This window comes from Eleutherodactylus coqui, chromosome 6 (assembly GCF_035609145.1).
Source record: "Eleutherodactylus coqui strain aEleCoq1 chromosome 6, aEleCoq1.hap1, whole genome shotgun sequence".
In the NCBI taxonomy this organism is placed as follows: Eukaryota; Metazoa; Chordata; class Amphibia; order Anura; family Eleutherodactylidae; genus Eleutherodactylus; species Eleutherodactylus coqui.
The window spans coordinates 186,421,028-186,442,101 of record NC_089842.1 but is presented as its reverse complement, the minus strand read 5'-3'; the positions used below and the strand labels follow the sequence as shown (position 1 = coordinate 186,442,101).

Here is a 21,074-nt window from a genome sequence, read left to right as displayed (position 1 = left end):
CAGTATCCAGAGGTAGAAAAAGAAAAACGTCTGGTTTATTGAAAAATTAAAAATAAAAAAAACACACGATGAACGTCATAAGAAAGGAAAGGTGTACAAGCTTCTTTCTTGCCATTTCAGGTAAGGAGCTCCCCTCAAGGTTCTCAAGCCCAGGTTCTCAGATGGCCTTGTTATGGACAGCTGCTACATTACATTGTTACCATATTTCTAGCATAACAAACAGGACAGATTAGTTATCATTCGAGAAATATAAAGTAGTAAGAAGAGGTTTTTATTTTGGTCTAAGTAGCTAAAGGTAAGAAGAGGAAGATCTAGAATTTGCACTTCATAATTAGAGTCTTGGAAGTGCGCAATAAGGGGAAGCTCAGGCAATGCCATTGGGGTGAGCTTCATAGTAGGCAGGGCACAGGATCTTGTCAAAAAGAGCAGTGGACATGTGCATTTGTTAATATATTATGAAGTGGCCTGAGTGTGTCTTGTTTCTACGGTGTACAGGCAGTAACACAAATGATATGATAACTTCATTCTATGGGTCAGTACGATTACTAACACAAACAGATGGTTTTTTTGCTGCACAACTGTTATTCTTTTTCAAAGAAATTTCATTTTGTTAAATTATTTTCTGCCACCGTATTCTGACCACAATAACATTTTTATTTTTCCATCGACGTAGTAGCGCGAGGGCTGATTGTGTGCAGGACATCCTGTAGTTTCTGTTATTATTATTTTTGAATACATGTGACTTTTTGGTCGCTTTTTATTACCCTTTTTTTTAGAGACCGGGTGACTAAAAAAGCACGATTCTGGCTTCTTTCTGTATTTTTTTTCTGATGACATTCACCGTGTGAAGTAAATGATGAATTACTAGGATAGATCAGAGTTTTACAGACACAGCGATACCAAATATGTATTTTTGTTTTATTTTTTAGATTATTTAATTATGAATATGGCAAAAGGTTGTTTTTTTAACTTTTATGACTTTTTAAAAAAAAAAAAAAATCTATATTTATAACGATTACTTATTCTGCAGCGCTATACAATCTACTAATTAGTAAAAATGTTCAAACTTAGCTTTAAATTTTTTTAACACCCCTGCGGTCTGACAGGCATTCTATCAATGACAGGAACTCTGCAATGACAGTCCTGGCGCCTTTCAGAAGGCCCCTGGCTGCCATGACACCCACATGGCAACTCACGATCTCATCGCAGAGGGGATGTACAGGAACCCCAGACATCGGTCAGGGCATTTAAATGCCACTCTCAGAATTCAGAGCGGCATGTAAAGATTTAACAGCGCCAATGAACGGCGCGGCTTATAAGAGCTGTTGTGGGCGAGTGCCAGCTGTAAGAAACCATGTTGCATGGAGCTGTACGTCCTGTAGTGTTAAGGGGTTACAGAACAATGCATTTGTGCCTGCGGACTCCTGAGACGTATAACCTGTACTGAATGATTATAATAAGTGTCCTTCCTATCTGATACCTGCTGGCAGACATTGGGTACAGAATTTTAGCATTTTATGAATTACCTGTAAGAACTGACGGTTATGGAGATATAGGTTTGCTGCATTGAAGTAAGCGAGTGAATACTTGGGATTGGCTGCAATTGCTGACTGGTAATCCCGCATTGCATTGTGTAACTTCCCCATGAACTGGTGGATGACTCCTCTATTTGTCAGAAGTTGTGCTGTAACACCAAGCTGTGCGGAAAAGTAAAGGATAATGGCATAAAATAACATATCATTGTCTGAAGAACAAGCACTTCATGGCTTTGAAATGGTTAGGATGTCATGCCCAATTTGCATTGTGAGCAATCCCCTACATTGTGAGAAATTCTATACCTAGAGTACATCCATGTATCATTCAGTATAGAGCACTAGGGTGTGTATGGCAACGTCCTACATTCCCCTCTTTTGTCACTGTGGGCTCACTGCACCCACCTGCAGAGACATCAGATTGAATGAAGCGGCGATCGCTCATCAGCAATGCCAATGTCCATTCATTTCAGAGGGGTTGATGGGAATAGTTGAGTACAAGTGATCGTCTATCTCTACTAGTCCCGTGGAAAATGAATAAAGTGCCGTGTGTGCCCAGTGACTACTCTGTTCAATCTCCTCCTCTCTGAGAAGGGTGCAACGAGCCCACAGAAAGGAGGAAGGGGGACCCAGGACCCCAGTTCTTGGGATCAGTGGGGGTCTCACATCCACCAATCAGATTTTTTATCACTTATCCACAGGATGAATGAGTTCTCTCCTCTCTTTCAACAGTGCCACACCAATCCACAGGCCATGTCAGATATTTTTGCTCAGTCCCATTCACTTTAAAAGGAGCTGAGCTGCAATAATAGACACAACCCATGAATTGGTGTGTGCCGTTTTTGCAAGAAAGACGACATGTTTTTGTAATCCTGGACAATCCTTTATGTGTCCTACATAATACACTGACAGTAAAATGCATTTTATTTCATCTCACCTGAGTAAATGTAGCAATTCTAATCAGTGAATTTAATAAAAATACATCATATTTGACCCTTCCAGTCTATACTAAGCAAAAACTGTAATTTATGCAGTTCAACCGTTTTCCAACTTATGTGAAAGGAAAAAGTAATTTCCATGTCATAGTTTGCTCTGCATAAATCTTAAATGCGCTTAGAGGATTATTATTTCATTCATGCGCCTTTTGGCTCTCCCTCAGGTAGTTCACCTTGAACAAAAATAATATTTTCACTTACAAATTAGATTACCAAGAGGTTATTATAATTCATGCCCATAACACGTTCGTCACACACTCCTCTGCAAGGGTAATCAAATGTGAAGGCAAATATGCTTTATAAGGAACGCATATGTGAAGGAAAAGCTGAAGATATAGTAGAGCAAGATATTTGAATTATGTCTTTAAGATGTTTAAAAGAGGCCGTTCAGCAGTTAATCAAGCAAAACAAGTAGTCTTTTGGCAAACTGCAATAAAAGAAGGGCTTGTAAATGGGTATTCCCATCATTAAATGTTATATATTGATAGTATATGCCATAATATTCTGATTTCTGGGGTCCAACATCAAGGTACTCCACTGATCCTGAGAACAAAGATCTAGGCGTTCTCTACTGGAGATCGTACGTGGCTCCTGGGCACCTGTTGCACAGAATATTGCCCCTACGTGGCTGTGTTGCAGTTTCCTATACAGCGGCTGACCAGGAACATCAGCACATGCAGTGAAATGCTAAAAAGGAGGAATGTTAGCAGTATGTCCCCGCCATTCTAAAGACTAGCGAAGGCCAAGACAGTTGTACCCATTGATCAATTTATGATGACCTATCCTGGTAATATGCCGTCACTCAATATGATGGGAATGGGAAGATGGAACAATGACTCTACAGTGCCACCTATTTGAAGGCAGCATGCCTAGAAATCAATGTCAAACCATTAAAAAAGCCTTGTAACATAGTGTCCTGGAGTGGTACATTACATAGTCTATGTGGTTACTTCCTGAATGTAGGTATATGCCTTTAAATATTCATGTTTGATATGTTTAGCACTCATATTCTATTTGACAATCCACCACTGTGCCCTATTTGCTGACTGGTCCCCCATTATCATTGGGTCTTTCATCACCTAGCAACAGCTTGGGGAGTGGCTAGCCAGTTGTGGGGTGGAGTTGAAGTTGTTACAGTTGGAAAGAAGCTTGCAGAAGCAGGAGCTAGGGAGAAAATCCAGTGCGGTGGGGAGGAGAAAGTGTGAGTACAAAAGCCAGAAAGTGTGGAGAAGAGAGAGAGCGTAAGAGAGAATTCATGTAGACAGAAAGTTAGATAATGAAAAGATGAACTGACAGTCAGAAACAGAAGAAAGAGAGAACACGTGTAACCGGATCTATACAGATTAAAGATAAATAAAAGACAAAGCATAGTGTATAAAAGCGGGTCCTTCATTTACCCCCTCGTTTTCCTGAGCGGGAGTAGCGGAGCTCCCACTGCCGCCATTATTGCCACCTACCCCTCCGCGGTTTGGCACGCTAAAGTAACCGTGACTGGGAATTAGTCTAGGACAGCTGTTTCAGGGTGATTGCCCCTCATCAGTGAGCAGTAGGTTTCTGGCTTTGCTAGTGAGAGGCCGATAGACGTAGGTCGGGAAGGGTATTGTATCACCTTAAGGAGAGCACCTAGAAGGTATGTGAAGAAACTTATAATACCATCCATGCTCTTCTGGGAAATATAAAAATAAAAGATGTAACAATGCCTCTGCAGTAGGGCAAACAGTCTATCTGTACATGGTTATTCTTTCCTCCTGAAGATTATTATGGCTTTGGCTCAAATTTCCTGTCATTGGTAAAAGGCTTGTTAAAAGGTCTGACATTGATTTGCAGGAATGCTGCCTTCCAATAGGTGGTGCTGTAGATGCATTGCTCCATCTTGCCATTGCATATTTCTTAGAAGAGCATCGATGGTCTTATAAGTCTCCTCACAGCTTCTAGGTGCTCTTCCCCAATGAGAAGCTCAATATGATGGGAAAATCCAATTTAAGTAAAAATATATTAGAGCTTATTTACTATTGAAAATTATCGAACATAGTTTGCGCCACTTTTACTGTGTATTTTAGGCACACTTGGATAGTTTTTACACAATTTTTGGAATAAACTATGCCGACTAACAGGTGGTATAAAGTTAGACCAGACAGCATAAAGATTTAACATTTTATCAATCAGCAGAGCCACTGGGATACATCTGGTGCATTTTAAGACCGACTAGCACTATTAGATAGAATTAGTAAATCTGGCAGAGATTGGCAACAGGGCAACTGATAGTTGTGCAGTTATCCCATGCTCCTGTACGAGGGGATCGTTACTCCTAGCCAGGAACTATAAAACGTGATTGTCAATATGTTTGTGTCTGCAAAAAAGATATTTTACAATCCTGATGGATGTCTGCAAACATACAATCCACATGTACACACAATAGACAGATGACTATCAAGATGTCTTTGTCCATGAACAATCATGAATGTTTCTTACTAGAGATGAGCGAGTATACTCGCTAAAGGCAATTGCTCGAGCGAGCATTGCCTTTAGCGAGTATCTCCCCCGCTCAAGACTGCAGGTTCGGGTGCCGGCGCGAGGGAGCGGTGAGTAGCGGCTGTCAGCGGGGGAGCGGTGAGTAGCGGCTGTCAGCAGGAGGGAGCAGGGGGAGAGAGGAAGAGAGAGATCTCCCCTCCGTTCCGCCCCGCTCTCCCTCGCAGCTCCGTGCCCGCTGCTGGCACCCGAACCTGCAGTCTCAAGCGGGGGAGATACTCGCTAAAGGCAATGCTCGCTCGAGCAATTGCCTTTAGCGAGTATACTCGCTCATCTATATTTCTCACATATCAGAAAACAATATTGTTTATATCTATTGAAGCAACAACATGGAGCAGTTGTAGTGAAGATCAGGAACACAATGTGTGTAATTAGGTTTTCTTTTACCTTTATGACTTATGTTTATTAACCCTTTAGGGACACATTTTAGGAATTTTACCCATGTGGTGGTTTTTCTGCCCTTTTTTTTCTCTTCCGTTACCAAAATTATCTTTGCTGCGTTTTTTTTCCTGGAGACTTATAGGGCTATTTTATAAACCTTTTTTCCCCAGTTCTTAGTTTTATTAAGGGTAAAAAGCTTTAAAAAATGACATTTTTTAAAAACTTATAGAAGCTCTGTTTATTTTTAAAATTTGTATATTTACCCTAAAATAAAGTATGGGAATAGGTCTCTCATTTTGTTTTGGACATTATTTTTCAAATATTTTTATTTAATTCTGAATTATTATTTTTTACTTATTTTGTGACTATCTTTTTTAACATCTATGTCCTCCATTGATGTCATATGAAACCTTATGGGGGTCATTTACATTTTTTTTTTAATCCCATACTTTTCCACTATAGCTGGGGCATTCACAGAATAGTGTCATTAGTCACTAACAGAGCTGAGCAGGGTCTGCTAGGACCCTGCAGCTCTGCCATAACACAAAGCACCTGGTGGTCATGTGATCGCCGGGTTGCATAGCGGAAGTAACACTTACTTTTCAGTACATAGTGCTCATTGAGCGTTATGTCAACTTGAAAAGGAGAAGGCAGAGGAAGTTATAAAACACTTCTTCCTTCTTTTTTGTGTCCTCGGCTGTGTCTGGCTTAATTGCACGAGCAAAGGCTTCAATCCTGTGTCATTGTTTTGTTATTGGTCAGGATTAAAGCCCAGGACCAAGTGCGATAAATTTACAGTGCTTGGTCCTTAAGGGGTTAAACTTTTCCCCCTAAAGCCCAGAGAACACCTTTATACGCTTTATGGATGTATGAGAAATAGCATGCATTATTTTCAATGGTACATTCTGAATGCATACATTTATTACTGTATTTTTCGCTCTATAAGGGCGCCTACCCACTTGCGTTGCCGATTTTCGCGCGTGAAAAACGCGGCGTTTTCATGCGTTTTTTGCACGTTTTTCACTGCGTTTTTTGCAGCCCTCCATTGACAATCATGGGTGCATTAAGAGAAAAATAAGGAGACATATGCAACTGACAGTTCCTATGTGAAAAAACCCCACGAAACGGAAAAAAAACCCAGATGGACAAGAACACATTCTATACTAATTGCTCTTGAGAAAAAACGCAAAACATCACAGGAAAAAAAAATCGCAAGTGGGTAGGCACCCTTAGACGCACTTTTTTTCTCTTCAAAGTTGGGTGAAAAAGTCAGTGCGTCTTATAGAGCGAACGTGCCGAGATCAGACCCGTCCATTTGCATACAAAGCAGCCACAGCAGTAGAGCAGAGCGGCCGCACAACAGCTGATTGCTGGGGGTGGGGGGAGGAGCAGGGAACAGAGCGGCCCATACAACAGCTGATTGCTGGGGGCGGGGGAGGAGCAGGGAGCAGAGCGGCCCGTACAACAGCTGATTGCTGGGGGTGGGGGAGGAGCAGGGAGCAGAGCGGCCCTTACAACAGCTGATTGCTGGGGGCGGGGGAGGAGCAGGGAGCAGAGCGGCCCTTACAACAGCTGATTGCTGGGGGCGGGGGAGGAGCAGGGAGCAGAGCGGCCTGGCCCATACAGCAGCTGATTTCTGGTGGCAGGGGAGGAGCAGGAAGCTATTGTACAGACAGGCGGCTCCTGCTATATTGCTGACAGTGTGATAAAGATAGCAGGTCCGCTCCACACCAGCACCCATACAACAGCTGATTAGTGAGAGGGAGCTGCTGCTCCCCCCTGCCTCAGCAGTCAGCTGTATGTACAGACACTCTCACATCTGCAAGCTACATAGGAGAGGGAGGGGCAGAGGGAGAAAGGCCTGGGGGCATCAGCCTGACTGACGCTCCCTTAACCATATAACAAAAACTTACCCAACGACTTCTTGTTGTGTCAATGTGGGGTAGGCCACAGCTTTATTAAAAGATTTAACCTCTACTACCTCTTAACTATTTCTAACTCCATAACCCTTCCCATGCTACAACCCGCTTAACTTTAACTGATTTTAACTTTAACAGTTCCACTGGACGTTTGTAAGCCCACTTTCCTTGGGCTTGTACACCTTCCTCCTAGCCAGCATGGAAAGTTCAGGCCACGCGGCATGCGCCGTATTGCCTACGGCGCATTCCGCCCCACCCCACGGACCCGAGCTAAAGCAGCTTCAACGCCATCCTGCAGTCCTGACAAGAAAGTGTCCAATCCGACGTCATTCAGGTGTACCCCGTCATCCCTCAGTGCACCTCTCTCTCTGTCCTCCAACTCCCAATGGCGTATAGCAATCCCTCCCAGGGAATGTACGAACTTCGAAATCCTCTGGTTGACCACCTTTCGCACATTCTCGATCGCTTTGGGGTTTTTAGCCCCCCTCCAACATCTCCTGGCGATAATATCCGACCACACCAGCACGGATTCTCGAAAGCACTCCCTAAAACGGAGCATGTCCTGTTTTATTAGGACGAGTAAATCGCCCATCTTCACTTTTCCTAGGTCGTTCCCCCCGGCGTGCACGACCAAAATGACTCTCCGGGGGGTCCACCTGCTGATTTCCGTAACGATCTGCAGCAACCTAGGCCACTGCAGGCCTCGAATTCCATGCCAGTTTACCACCGTGTCCGTCATTCCTAAGCTCCTTCCTAATGGCCGAGTTGCTGCCCTCTTTTCCGCCCAATACACGAAGGAATGGCCGATAATCCACACTTTCCACGGTTCCGCAGCTGAAACATAGAAACAAAGAAAACAGAACCCGTACCAGCCAACCGAAAAACGCCATTAACCAAACCATACTAATCACACCTTCACGTTCTTATAATACTAAATCCGGTCTAATGTATGATTTATAGGCCTGCGACTTCCATCTACCCAACCGTTTTAAATCCTCTTCCTGCATACCATGTGCGTCTGCCATGGTTGCCGCACCTATTCTGAACGAATGCGTACCAAACTTGGACGCATTCAGACCTGCTGCGCGAAAGACCGCCGAAAACTGGAACCGAGTGAGGGGGGCGCCCGCCGAATGTACAAAGAATTGGTCACAGATATTACGCGAGCTCATATATTCCCGAACTGTGCTTACTGGGCACCACTTGGAGCCAAGGCTCGCCTCTGCCATACATGTCCGTTTGGACTTTCTGATACATACCCGTAACGACTCTCCTGAGCAAATTACGTCGTTGTGTAGCAGGCCGCCAGGCTTATTTTTACTTGTTGGAACCAGCTCACCAATCCGCAATGCCGCGAAAAAAGCCACCAAAAAGGCCGCTTTGAATAGCAACGCTTCTGAACTATTAACCCAAACGCTTTCCAACAGCTCTAATAGCTTAATTAACAGGGAAAACGTAATCGGCCGTCGTCTATCAATGCGCGTCTTCTCTTTTTTCCAGCCGCGTATTATCTGACGAAAAATAAACTCCTTCGTGACGTCCGCCTTGCCATGTAATTTTAACAAAAAGGCTACTCCCGCTAAATGTTTTTTAGCTGCTCCGACCGACCGACGCTTGACCCGCAACGCTAACAACATATCTAGCGTGGCCGCCCGCGCCTTTTCGCCGTTGACGACGCAACCGCCTGCCAATGATAGCCAATGTAACCAAATGGAATTGTAACTCTTCCAAGTCGCGCACGTGACCGATGCCTCCACCAGCTTCAGCAATTCTGCTCTGCCAGATTCCATAAGTGAGGAGGGCATCGTGCCCCCTCGGCCTCTGCCTGAGGGTGCCGCTCTCTGAACGCCTCCATCTGTGAACGAGAGAGTGCGTCAGCCGCTCCATTGTCACAACCCGGAACATGCCTGGCTCGCAAGTAAATATTGTTTTGCAGGCATTTCAAAACCACATGTCTCAACAACGCCAATACGGGTGGAGAAGCCGAGGTCTGCTTATTGATCACATGAACCACCGCCACATTATCTGACCAGAAACAAACCTTGCGGTCCTGAAGCTCTGCGGTCCATAATTCCAACGCTACCACCAAAGGAAAGAATTCCAACAGTGTAACATTTTTGGTCCATTTTCTATCCAACCAACTCTGAGGCCAGGGCTCCCGGCACCAATGGTTATTAAAGATGACACCAAAACCTCCTGATCCCGCCACATCCGCGAACAGGCATATGTCGCTACCCGTCACCTCCTCCTTTGGGCACATCACTTGCCCGTTGAAGGATTGCAAAAACACCTTCCAGATATGTAAGTCTGCTCTCATCCCTTGTGTCACCCACACGAAATGATGGGGTTCCCGTACCCCCGCCATGGCTAAAGTCAGTCTTCTCGAGAAGACCCGCCCCATGGGGATAACTTTACACGCGAAATTAAGCAGGCCTGCCAGCCTCTGAATCTGACGCAGGATGACCTTCCTGCAGCTGGCCACCTCATTGACCACCTGATGTAGCCTCGCCACTTTTTCAACTGGTAGCCTAAACATCATATCCTCATAGTCGATCTCGATCCCGAGGAAGGTGATCCGGGTTAAGGGGCCCACAGTTTTCTCTTCTGATAACGGGACCCCCACCCGTCGCATGAGGGACTGGAAAGTTTTAAGCAAAAATACGCAATCGCCCGAGTTCACCGAGCCCACGAACAAAAAATCATCTAGATAATGTATCACTGATGAAATGCCCGTCTCATACTTGAGTAACCACTCCAGAAAAGAACTAAACAATTAGAAATAATAGCATGAAATTGAGCATCCCATCGGCAGACACATGTCTATAAAAAATTGATTGTCAACCCGGCACCCCAGGAGGTGGAAACAATCGGGGTGCACTGGTAACAAGCGAAAGGCGGAGTCAATGTCCGTCTTTGCCAGCTGAGCTCTCTTACCCGCCGCCCTGACCAAACGAACCGCGCAATCAAACGACATGTTCTTTTGATATTCCGTCGTTAACTGAATCTCCGGCTGGGAAAGAAAGGTGATGAATTAAACGGAATTTTCCGGTTTCCTTCTTGGGTACTAAACCCAAGGGGGACACCCGCAAATTCGTAAAAGGCGGTACTTCAAAAGGGCCGGCCATGCGGCCCAGCTCCAATTCCTTAATCAATTTTTCTTTAACTAACTGGATGTTATCTAACGCCGATTTTAAGTTAGGGGCAAACATAGACGTGGGGGAAAAAGCGAACGGAATAACGAAACCTTCCGAAAAACCATCCTTAAGAATTTTTGCCGCCTGCTTCATGTGGTATCTGTCTAACCACCGATCCAGGACCCGGCTTTCCACTGGGGTTCGGTGCTCCACCGGCACCACCCACTGTGGCAAACGCTCTTTGTTTCTTGAAGCAGCGAACTGCTGCATGCTGGCCCCCGCAAACTGAGCATCCATGTCGGAATTTGCAGGTGGCATAAAACCTGCAATGGCCCTCGTTGTAGAGCCAACATGAGCCATTGGGTCTCTGAGCTGCCGCGGGGGGCTGTTGCCCGCCTCCCGCGGCTCCCGTAGGAAAGGACGCTCTGGTGGGCCGTTGTGCCAGGATCAGCTGGATCCACACATCAGTTGCTTTTGTGGCCCAGCTTATGTGGCTCATTCCCGATACCCGCCATCGGAAGTCTTCATCATAGCGCCACCAAGCTGACCCACCGTGCAGCTTGTAGGCACTGTAGATGGTATTTAAATAAACCATCAACTCCGGTCCTTTACTCGGCTGATGCTGACACACTATATGACCCAAAACCAAATAAGCTTGAAGCCAATTGCCGAACGTCTTAGTGATCTTTGGCTTCTTCTCCGCTCTACGTTCGGACAAACGTTCTTTGTCTACCATAATGTGGTCCACCGACAGTAAGGACCAAATATCCACATATAGACCTTTTTTGATCCTTTCCGTAACATCATCAGCCAAACCTACCCCTAGAGGGGCAACACCGCAAAACATCGAATCGGCATATCTTAAACCTTCCGTTGGGTCACCATCTGTACACAACGTTGAGCTTCCAGACACATTACTCACAGGCGGGCCTCTGCCCCCTGGTGAACCACAGGACACTAAAAGCCCTTCTTGCGGATCCACCTTGCTCAACAATGACTAACACCGTGACCAAATCCTGTTTATCCGCGCCCTTTGCGGGATCCATCACATTACACCAAGCATTATGCAATGATAACTCACCAGCTCGACCGACTTCCGGCAATGCCAAGGGCGATGTCCTAGCTGTCTCCCTCCTCTGGATCCTGTGCTCGGGCGTGGGCTGCCGACTGACCCTTCCCGTAGCCTCCTGCGCCTTTTGCTGTTGAGCCAAACCAGGCTGGTGTCTGCTTGACCGTCCCTGCGAATGGCCTTGACTCCTGTTGCTCCTGTTGTTTTTTTGCATGTTGCATAGCTTGTGAGTTGAGCGGCTGACGCTGGTCTTCTGCACACCGTGTCTCTTCTTCTGAGCTGCTCCTATCTGCCCTGCTGGCTCCTCACTCCCTGCAGCTACTGCTACTCGAAGTTCTGCTTGCCTGCTCTAACTGCCTGGAACGCCTGGCCTCCTGTCTTAGCGCTCTGGTTCTATCCTTCTGCCTGCGCCTGGCGCCCTGACCTTGGCGGTGATAAGGGCCAATGGGGGCTGTAAAGAAATTAATAAATGTCGCTTATCAAAAATAGTATATATGCTTATCAATCTATTTTAGCAAAAAGAATATTTTAGCAATATATTGTATGTGTAACAGAAGTCATGACTGTTTTTAAGGAAGTACGTCTGATCTAAGTGGAATCAGGAAGTTCACCATAGCAGATGGCTTGACCACAGAGAGTCATCAGTTCTTTAAAAATTAATATGTTGTCTGAAAGTCATGTGAAATCAGCTATTTCTTAAAAGTCATATATCAAGCCTAAATGTCATAAGTTTATTGTCAGATATGGAAATCATGAGGTTATTCCTTGTATTACCAGAGGTCGCATCCCTGCGTGGGCGATCTTCTATATAAACTGAGACTATGCCAATAAAGACTTAGAGTTCATTGTTTCACCATATACATTGTGTACTTTGACTCTCAAGGAGCGCTCCTCCTGCTTAGGTCAATTTGGAACCGACAACATAACTGACCAGTCTGTTTGAACAAATTAACCCTCGACAGTTCTTGGCGTCCAACTAGGGGGCGGGGCTTACCTTTACGGGACATCGCAACCAGTAGACTGAAACAAACTCCTGGCCCGTTGACGTGGATACTGGATTCGGAGACTCCAGACTAAAACACCGGTGTACAGGTAAGAGCTTATCTTACTATTATACAGTCTGGATTCTTTTGATCTGTGTGTCTCTAACGGACTAGAGGTATGTTGTTGCCTGTTTCCTATATTTTCTGCCCCGTCCATATTTTAGAGTGAATAAGTTCATTTAACTGTCCTAGACGGAAGAACTCACTCATTGGGACTTAAAGAGTCATGTTGTCTGTATTGGAGATTGAAATAATTGTTATTGTTATAGTCTCATTTCTGGCAGTCATATTGTTACTCTGGATCTGTTATAATATTACTAAAAGTTCCCTAAGAGGCGAAGTCTGGTCTCCCCTGAATCCTAGTGTTTGAAGTTGACCACGTTTTAGTTCTGTAAATCTATTCCGGGACAGGGAACTGTGTGTTCCCAGATAGTCTCAGTGATTATCTTAGTTTACTGTGTGAAATATACGTCCTGTATACTTAGTGAAGAATAGTCGGAAGTGGTCAAGATGGGGTCTGAACAATCTAAGATATATCAGACTCCTATTGAGATAATTAAAGATAGAGAAGGGGAGGACATTTGCAGACAAGCCTATAAAGTTTACAAACGTATAGGCCTTAAGAAGGCGGGAACATTCAATTATGAATTTTGGTCACAATATGAGGATAAGCATAGAAAGGAAATAAGAAATAAGGGTTTGGAAAAAGGCATGAAGGCTATTCTGGACTGCTCTAAAACAGCAGAAGACGAACACTGGGACTCCGAGTCCCGAGGCGAGGGCATTTTAGTTTATTGTCCTATGCCCCGGCCACCAATAGACGTTCCCATGGAAACCCCTACGGTTCCATTAGTCTCTCCTGTCGTCCCGGCCGCTCCACCAATGTCTCCTAATAATCCCTTTAATTCTCTGTATCCCAATTTGCCACCCTTGCCTCCTACGTATCCACAGGCTACTGCCCAGATGGATACACCTCCCTACAGCCCTCAATCAGGATCCCCGGGCCCTGAAGTAAATAGAGGTCCGGCTTGGGATTGTCCACGTTGTGGTCAACAGAATGCCTGTTTTAAAGAACTCTGTACAGTATGTGGGACTCCACGTCCCAGGGATCAGTGTAGACAACCGATTCCCTTATTCCCAGTTACAACCTCCACTACCCATTATAGAGAACCAAACAGACCAAGTCCACCATTGGGCACGGTCAGACAAGAGGACACTGACAGACCATCGTCTTCTAATGACAGACCTACGGACGCACATAGACCAACTCCCGGGTCTACAGTCACTACATGGCGACCCTGGAGCGCCACAGACCAGATGGCACTGTGTCAGCAACTGCCCGATCCCCAGACAGAGCCAGCAGCTTTCCATAGAAAGTTGGAAGTCATACAGAAAAACTATTCTGCCACTTGGACAGATATGGAATGTCTTGAATGTAAAATGTCCTCTGGGCCTTTACAATAGTATTGCTCAATTTTGTGGTCTTGAAGATCGCCCAGATGACCCCCAGACATTACTTAGTGGTACTCAATATGTTGACAAGGTTAAAGCCTGGTTTAAGGACAAAGCCCAAGAGAGACGTACAGCCCTAACCCAGTGTAGACAGAACAAGGGCGAGTCTATTGAATGTTACTTTGGCCGTTTAGAGGAAGTTGGCAGAGATCTGGGTTTATATGATTGTCCAAAAGCAATATGTAATGCTGCTTTTTGTGAAGCCTTTATGCAAGGAATAGATAAGCGCCTGTCTGAACGCGTTAAAGCATGTACCCCCGATTGGCGACAGGCCAGACCGCGTGATCTATATAAGAAAGCTGTAGGATTTGTCATGGATACAGAAGACCACACAAAGGGTGTTATGGTTAAACATTACACCATGGAGGGGGACACAGTCCGACTTAACGACCCCAGGCGGGAGACCCGTAAGTGTTATAACTGCGGGAAGACTGGACACTTGGCCCGTAATTGTAGAGCCCCTAAACGCCCTAGACAGAACATGTCAGACGAAAGGGGGCAACAGGGAAGTACGGCCAATACCACATCATCCCGCCCACAGGGAAACAACGGGTATACCAATTACCAATGAAGGTCTGGCACTCCTTCCCCCGTGTCCCTTATAGTTACTGACGCACGTGGGCCACAAATTTTTCAGCCTCTAAAAATCCAGGGGAAGGAGGTGCCCTTTTTAATTGACACAGGGGCTACTAAATCATGTGTCAGTACCTCACAAGTCAATGACCTTAGTATTCCCCTCTCAGACTCCATAGCCATAGCCGTTGGAGTGTCCGGTGAACCAACACCCATGCGTGAGACCGAGCCCATAGAAGTCTCTTTTCAAGGGTCACGAGTCCTCACTCGCTTCCTGGTGTCACCCGCTGGGGATTGCATCATGGGAACCGATGTGATGGGACCCCTGGGGTGCTGTATTCAGCTCCATCCTTCCGGTGAGGCTCATGTCAGTACCTCTGCGGCCGACCACCAAGTATTCTGTCTCATGGCAGCAGACTTGGTCACTCCGCCTCCTTCTTGTACTGTATATGTGTTGACCCCAGAAGATACACAGGTTCTCTCAGCAGTGCCAGAGACCCTTTGGGCAAAAGGGAAGACAGACTTGGGCCATCTCCACGTACCCCCAGTCATGGTATATCTCAAAGATGGGGAAAAAGCCCCCATGATTCGCCAGTATCCCCTAGCCATGGCACAGGAAGACGCAATAGCCTCCACTATTACAGAGTTATGTGCCCTGAATGCTTTAAAACCTTGCGTCTCACCCGCTAACACGCCACTCTTCCCGGTTAAAAAGAAAGGGAAGAAAGGTGAACCTGATACCTACCGGATGGTTCACGATCTAAGAGAAATCAATAAGGTGACCATCCTAGAAACACCTTTGGTCCCCAACCCTTACACTCTGTTGTCCACCATACCTTCCGGAACCTGTTGGTACACTCTGATCGATTTAGCCAATGCATTTATGTCCGTCCCGATCCACCCCGATTGCCAGTACCTGTTCGCCTTCACGTTCCGAGGAAAACAGTACTGCTGGACTGTCCTACCACAAGGGGCACAAAACAGCCCAAATCAATTCACCCGATGTATGAGGCTTGTACTTGATGCATGGACGGTCCCACCAGGTGTGGCCCTGCTTCAGTATGTTGATGATCTCCTACTCTGTGCACCGGACAGACCTACCTGTGTTGCGGCCTCACTCAGCCTCCTTTGTTTTCTTGCAGACAGTGGGTGTAAAGCCAGTAAAGACAAATTACAGTTTTGCAAATCTCATGTTGTGTTTCTTGGTCACTGCCTAGGTCCTGGTACAAAACACCTCACGCCAGAACGTACCAAGGTGGTGGAGGACATGCCACTCCCTACCTCCCATGCTCAGTTGCGGACATTTCTGGGGTTAGTTTCATATTGTCGGCCGTGGATTCGCTCTGCCTCCATGACCATGCAGCCTCTGTACGACTGCCTGAGTTCCAAGCCATTTGCTTTGTCTCCGGAAGCCGAGTCAGCTTTTCACCAGCTGAAAATACAGATTACCAGTGCTCCAGCACTGGGTCTGCCAGACTATGATAAACCCTTCCAGATGTTCGTGACTGAGATGGCGGGACATGCTACTGCCGTCCTCACACAAGAGCATGGTGACAAAAAGCGCCCTGTAGCATACTACAGTGCACATCTTGATGCAGTAGCCAGGGGTTCACCCTCCTGTGTAAGAGCAGTTCTGGCTGTACAAGCACTACTTGAGAAAGCTTCTGAGGTGGTCCTAGACTACCCTCTTGTGGTCCTCACGCCCCATGACGTACATGGAATTCTGACACAGGTGAGCCGTAGACATCTTTCTCTTGCTAGACAGGTCAAAATGGAACTTGCAGTACACTCTTCATCCAATGTCTCATTTCAACGTTGCACAACTTTGAATCCGGCCACCTTATTACCATTAGGTGACACTGATTCAAAAGGGGGAGTAAGCACAGGGGATCAACTTTTTGTCAATTCCCTAGGCGAAGAGGAAGCTTTTGACGCCGAGCACCAGCATGACTGTGCTGCTCTGATGGAGCAGGAGACAGCTGGATTTGCTCATGTCACAGATAAGCCTCTCCTGAACCCCCACCTTGAAATGTTTGTGGATGGATCACGATACCAGAATGAGATGGGCAGATTTGTGACAGGGTTTGCTGTAGTATCAATGAATGAAGTACTGATAGGCCGCGCCATGCCCCCACATATGTCAGCACAGGAAGCGGAGCTGTGCGCTCTGACCGAGGCCTGCAAGTTAGCCCGGGGAGTCACTGCTAATATCTACACGGACTCCAGGTACGCGTTTGGCGTTGCGCATGACTATGGGCCGATTTGGCGCGCGCGGAGCTTCCTAACAGCTCAAGGCAGACCGATAAAGAATGGTGAGGCAGTAAGTAGTTTAATGTCAGCTATCATGCTCCCGAAGCAGGTAGCCATAATAAAGGTAAAGGCACACACCCAAGGGGACTCCTTGGAAAGCAGAGGCAACGAGAAGGCAGACGGAGCAGGTAAGGCTGCAGCCCTGCTGGACTGGAGGGCACCCGTGTGCAGAGTTCAGACCAGGTCCTGCCCAGCGGAGGAGGATCCTGATCCCCCTGCCAAGGACCAGACCCTCTCTGTCCCACCACAGAAGGAGGTGGACCTACTCCCCTCAGGGCAAGAGCAGGAGCGCTGGGCAAGTGCAGGGGCAGTAAAAGGAAATGAAGGTTGGATGATGGGTTTCCGTATGTGTTTACCTGCGGCTGCCTATCCTAGTATGGCCCTTTTGGCTCATGGAAAGGTGCACGCTTCTCGTAATGCCATGGTAGCCCTGGTGGAGAAAATGTGGTACGCTCCGGGATTTGACAGGATGGCAAAGGCATACGTCAAGGCTTGTGAAATCTGTGCACTACACAACCCCGGTCGAGTAGTAAAGACCCCTCGGAAGTGCACTCCGCGACCTTTGTACCCCTTCCAGAGACTACAGATAGATTACATCCAGCTGCCCAGGTCAGGAAGGTATGAGTATGTCCTGGTATGCATTGACCTCTTTTCTGGGTGGGCTGAGGCCTACCCGGTCACGAAGGCCACTGCCCAGGCCACTGCAAAGAAACTTGTGTCAGAGTTAGTGTGCAGATTTGGGGTACCAGAGACCATTGAGAGCGACCGTGGTACTCACTTCACTGGTGAGGTAATGAAGGAAGTCATGTCCGCCTTAGGAGTAGAACAGGCCTTTCACACCCCCTATCATCCGCAGAGCTCCGGAAAAGTAGAAAGGCTCAATGGCACCCTCAAACTTAAGATACAGAAAGCCATGGTTGAAACAGGAAAACCTTGGCCCGAGTGCCTACCTCTGGCACTCTACTCAGTACGAACCACGCCAAATAGGAAAACAGGACTGTCTCCTTATGAGATTCTCTTTGGCTCCGTGCCCAGGTTAGGACTGTATCACCCCCAAGCTCTATCCCTGGGTCATGATAAAGTTACTTCCTTTGTGCAGGATTTATGCCAAAAGCTAAAAATAACACACGACCTAGTCTTCTCTTCTATTCCAGACCCTGATAGTTTGGAAGGATCCCACTCTCTGAATCCCGGAGATTGGGTGGTGGTAAAGAGACACGTCAGAAAGACTTTGGAACCTCGCTTTGACGGACCATACCAAGTGCTGTTAACCACTCCCACCTCGGTCAAGCTAGAAGGCAAACCCACTTGGATCCATGCCTCACACTGCAAGAAAGTTCCAACGCCTCAGCACCACGAGGGGGGTGGAGAGTAAGCCCAACCCAGGGTGGGAGAGGGGGATGGCAACCTGGACACCAGCATTGATAGTCTGGATAGGTGTATTATTTACCCTTTGTTTTCTTGGACTACTCTCTTTTCGGGACAATTCTTCATCAACTGTCGATGTAAGAAGAAGATGGACTGTTTGGGTGGAAGGACACCCCAACATGTGGGAATACTTTGCAAAAGACGTACTGAATATTTCCCATATGTGCATGCCCAACCTTCGGAGTGGGGAAGATATTTTACGGACTTGCTTACTGTCTATCCCCACTCCAATAAAGACACTTCGCGATATATATTCAATAGTGCATAACGATAGTGATGTGGAGGAGAGCAATGTTATTCAGGAAAATACCTTTCTTAATGTATATGAATATTGTTCCATTGTGATGCGGTCAAACATACACTTTATGTTCCACATAAATGATAAGAGATTTCTTTAGATTCATGAAAACAATAATGCATTTTAAAAAGTCAGATGTCGGCTGTGATCTTGGGACTTGTTCCGATCGCCATATTTGGGGTCAGGAAGGAATTTTTCCCTTTTTATACAAGGATAATTGGCTTTTTCCTAAAAGGGTTTTCGCCTTCCTCTGGATCAACTCAGCCTCAAAATTCCCCATAATTGTCATTCCTGTGTGTGACTTCCTGATGTCCAAAATGGGGGAATGATAAGGGCCAATGGGGGCTGTAAAGAAATTAATAAATGTCGCTTATCAAAAAATAGTATATATGCTTATCAATCTATTTTAGCAAAAAGAATATTTTAGCAATATATTGTATGTGTAACAGAAGTCATGACTGTTTTTAAGGAAGTACGTCTGATCTAAGTGGAATCAGGAAGTTCACCATAGCAGATGGCTTGACCACAGAGAGTCATCAGTTCTTTAAAAATTAATATGTTGTCTGAAAGTCATGTGAAATCAGCTATTTCTTAAAAGTCATATATCAAGCCTAAATGTCATAAGTTTATTGTCAGATATGGAAATCATGAGGTTATTCCTTGTATTACCAGAGGTCGCATCCCTGCGTGGGCGATCTTCTATATAAACTGAGACTATGCCAATAAAGACTTAGAGTTCATTGTTTCACCATATACATTGTGTACTTTGACTCTCAAGGAGCGCTCCTCCTGCTTAGGTCAATTTGGAACCGACAACATAACTGACCAGTCTGTTTGAACAAATTAACCCTCGACAGTGGCTACTGCTAGCGTGATTGTCAGACGTTTGGGACGAATAACCCAGTGTTTCTTGCAGCAGTGAGTCAAGGTATCATGGGTTAACGAAACACCAGCGCTGCATGACCGCAGTGGGTGGCGGCAATTGTGACACGTGTCCGCTTGGCATTTGGGTGGGGTATACCGCCTCCTGCTGCCCCCGGTACAGGGAAGCCTCAGCTCTATTCCCGTAATGGTAAGCTGCTCTGTTGTGCCTATGGCCCGTGTGGCTAGATGCGTGGCGCTCAGGGGTCGGGCTACGTGACCCCGAAAATGAGCTACCCCCCCTTCGTTGTCCCCTCCATGCGGGTAAAGTGGCGGGGCCTGGGCTGCTTGCTGCGCTGCTGGTGGGGGTGCTAAGGGGGGCCGCTGCCTGTGGAATGTTCCCCCCTTTACTTGTACCCCCCCCCCCGTCGCCTAGCCTGTGCTGCGTTCTGGTTGTGGTGCTCTGCCATCTTGGTGGGGTACGCGCCCTCCCCGCGTGCCCCCCTCTCTTCTGCCTCTCTCCTCGGTTCACCTCTCCCTCTCTGCGATGTCCTGCGCCGAGACGCGCGCTGCTCTGTCGCTGCGGAGCTCACTGCTGCTGCTGATGCCTGCCGCATGTCTTCTCTTCTGCTCCCGCTTGCCGGCGGTGAGCGCTGCCTCGTGGCGGGCCGCTTTCCCGCCACCCGATTTGGGCGCCATCTTGCTTCCGGTGCTCGCGGCTCCTGACGCTCTTTCTTCTCCCCGGCTATTTCGCCGTCCGCGGCGTTTGTTCGCTGGGCTTGGGCTGAGCCTCGCTGGCGGCTGCTTCCTTCGTTGCGGTCTTCCCCGCAACTGCTCTTCTGCTTCCGGCGGTGCTTCGCTGGCTCCACTCTGCTGCATCCCGGATCCCTCCGGCTCCGCCGCTCCCGCGGCCGTCCTGCAGCTCGACAGCAGCTCTTCCAGCCAGCCGGTGCCATCCTGCATGACCGCCGCCTGGATCCACGCCCTCTGGTCCTCCATCTTGCCTTTCTTCTTCGCTTTCCCGCCGTCTCCCTTCTTCTTATCTTCTCCCGACGTCTCCCGACCTCCGCTGTTCAGTCGCCTGCTTCTCTCTTCTCCTCCACTCTGCTTTCTCTGCTTTCAGTTTTAGTCTTCTGTCTCTTCTTGCGTCTTGCCCGGCTCTGTCTTCTCTCTTCCACGCTTCTTCTCTTTCTGCTCTTCTTCCTGTCTTCTTCCTTCTCCTTCCGTTCTTAACTCCCCCCCCCCATCTAGCTCGCTATTACCATTTTAAGCTCCGCCCCCAGTCCCATGCCGCTGCGTTACGCACTGTGCTGCATAAGAAGCTGCCTGTATTGTGTATATATTTGTGCCTAGTTATGCATAACCATAATGATACATGCCATGCAGGGTTCCTGGAAAGTTGGGTGACAACTAATGGAATCATTACATTGTCACTCAGCTCTTCCAGGATCCTGAATGCCAACTGCAGAGTTATGCAAGCATGCATACCA

General features: G+C 47.0%; 1 protein-coding gene across 5 annotated transcripts in view; it reads right to left on the bottom strand.

Moving 5' to 3' along the window:
- TTC6 (tetratricopeptide repeat domain 6) overlaps nucleotides 1–21,074 on the bottom strand; it is a 252,004-nt gene that overhangs the window by 31,900 nt on the left and 199,030 nt on the right. For 4 of the 5 annotated variants that reach the window (XR_010793217.1, XM_066608455.1, XM_066608456.1 and 1 more), the window contains exon 30: nucleotides 1,527–1,697. Coding sequence is in view for 4 of the 5 variants with exons in the window: in XM_066608455.1 (XP_066464552.1) it covers nucleotides 1,527–1,697 (171 nt within the window). In the remaining variant the exon portion in view is untranslated. Of the gene's footprint in view, nucleotides 1–1,526; nucleotides 1,698–7,355; nucleotides 12,011–21,074 lie in introns of those variants that run through there. The other variant, XM_066608457.1, reaches the window with a different exon arrangement.